The sequence below is a fragment of the Cryptosporidium muris genome, genomic scaffold, assembly GCF_000006515.1.
Source record: "Cryptosporidium muris RN66 scf_1106632353987 genomic scaffold, whole genome shotgun sequence".
Taxonomy (NCBI): domain Eukaryota; phylum Apicomplexa; class Conoidasida; order Eucoccidiorida; family Cryptosporidiidae; genus Cryptosporidium; species Cryptosporidium muris.
In genome coordinates this window covers 1-1,866 of record NW_002196604.1, presented here as the reverse complement: position 1 = coordinate 1,866, position 1,866 = coordinate 1, and the positions used below count along the sequence as shown (strand labels likewise).

Here is a 1,866-nt window from a genome sequence, read left to right as displayed (position 1 = left end):
AAGATTTTGTAAGGGCAACAAGACGTATTAATATTTCACAATTTCCTAAAATAATGATTGTAACTTTAAAACGTTTTAATAATTGTGGACAAAAATGTACAAAGATTGTTACATTTAAAACAACTGGAATAGTACTTAAATCAATATCTGAAACTGGAATATATAAACTTATTGGTGTAATTGAACATAATGGTAATACACTTTTTCAAGGTCATTATATTACATATAGTTTTAAGAAAAGTATAAATCAATGGTTTAAATTTGATGATGAAATTGTTACAAATGTTAAATTATCAGATGTTGAAAAAGCACAAGCATATTGTCTTTTATATTATTTAGAATCTAAAGTAAATATATCTCAAAGTAAATAAGAACAATTTCTTGATAATTTAATAGAATAGAATATTAATATTTAATAATTCAGTTATAATGTACAATATATTTCAATATAAGGATTAATTTTAAGTTAGATTATTTAGGATATATAATCTATTATTAACTTGGATTTATAAATATTAATATTATTAATAACTTTTTTTTTTTCTTAATTCTTTATTTTTTTATTATTAGCGGTTAAGCTATTAATACGTGAAAGTATTTATTTCTTATAACTTATTGTTCTTATAAGATTATCTTAATTTTAATTAAATTTTACCTTAATATAAGTAAATAAACTTACTATACTATGGTTAATAATACTAATGAATCTAATAATATAATAGATAATGAAGTAGATTCATCTAAATATATTATGAAAAATTTTATATATAATAATAAAAATGATGAAGAAATTTTAATTAAAAGATATTCACCATATTCTTGGGATATTGAATGGAAACGTTTAAAACTTTTATATTCTGCAGAAATATTAATATCTGATTATTTAATAAATAATGATTTATTACAAACTCCATCTTTACCATTAACTATAAAACTTATATTAGTTCCAACTGATCCTGAATTTCCAATTGAATTATTAGATGATGAAACAATCAATAATCATGGTTTAAAAGGAATACCATTATCTATTTATATACCATCTGATTATCCAGAAGGAAATATTAATAATATATTAATTGAAGTATATAAATATAATAATATATTTCCTAATATAAGAGATGTTTTCCTTTCATCAATTCAAAAATTTATATTAACTAAATCACCAATTTATGAAACTTTAAAATTATTAGATAAATATTTAGTTAATTTTATTAAATCTAATGAAGTCAATAATATTGATAATAATATAAATTTCTGGAATTCTAAAAAACAAAAACTATTAGAAGAAGCTTTATGCTATTATAAATATACTAAAGATCCAAAAAGAAAATGGGATGAAATTGCTAAACATGTTGGAGATGGTATAACAGTCCAACAATGTATAGAACGTTATAAATATTGCCGTTCTTTAGTTATTAATAAAAAGAATACTAAAATATATATTAAAGATATATCAGATAATGATATATCTAATATTTCAACTATTAAAGATAAAGATAAAGATAAAAATATAAATGATAATAATAATAATACTGAATATAATAACAATACAGAATATAATAACAATAATAACGATAATAATAATAAAGAATATCACATAAATGAAATTACTAAATATTGGGATAAATTAATTTTAAATGGTTTAGAATTAAATAATATTGATTTCATTATTATTTCTACAATACAAATACAAATTTATTGTAATAGATGTTTTGAAATTAATCACTTCAAATCATTAAGTATACCAAATTTATTTCAAGAAGAAGAAAATCTTAAAATTCAATTACCATATAATATAATACTTGGTAATTCTCAACAATGTAAAAAATGTTCATTAAATCATACTATTAAATATGAACCATTATT

The 1,866-nt window shown here is 18.7% G+C and overlaps 2 protein-coding genes across 2 annotated transcripts, besides 6 other annotated features; both read left to right on the top strand.

Annotated features, from left to right (window-relative positions):
• On the top strand, positions 1 to 371 carry CMU_022340 (ubiquitin thiolesterase, putative; the record flags this gene model as incomplete). Its single annotated transcript, XM_002142933.1, has 1 exon — positions 1 to 371. A coding segment is annotated over one exon (371 nt), but the record flags the coding sequence as incomplete, so codon positions are not given.
• A 13-nt stretch (positions 372 to 384) lies between these two features.
• Positions 385 to 569: a sequence feature (AT_rich).
• A 116-nt stretch (positions 570 to 685) lies between these two features.
• Positions 686 to 1,866, top strand: CMU_022330 (uncharacterized protein; the record flags this gene model as incomplete). The annotated part of the gene is made up of 1 exon (XM_002142932.1): positions 686 to 1,866. A coding segment is annotated over one exon (1,181 nt), but the record flags the coding sequence as incomplete, so codon positions are not given.
• Positions 742 to 803: a sequence feature (AT_rich).
• Positions 1,057 to 1,105: a sequence feature (AT_rich).
• Positions 1,177 to 1,254: a sequence feature (AT_rich).
• Positions 1,413 to 1,447: a sequence feature (AT_rich).
• Positions 1,514 to 1,587: a microsatellite.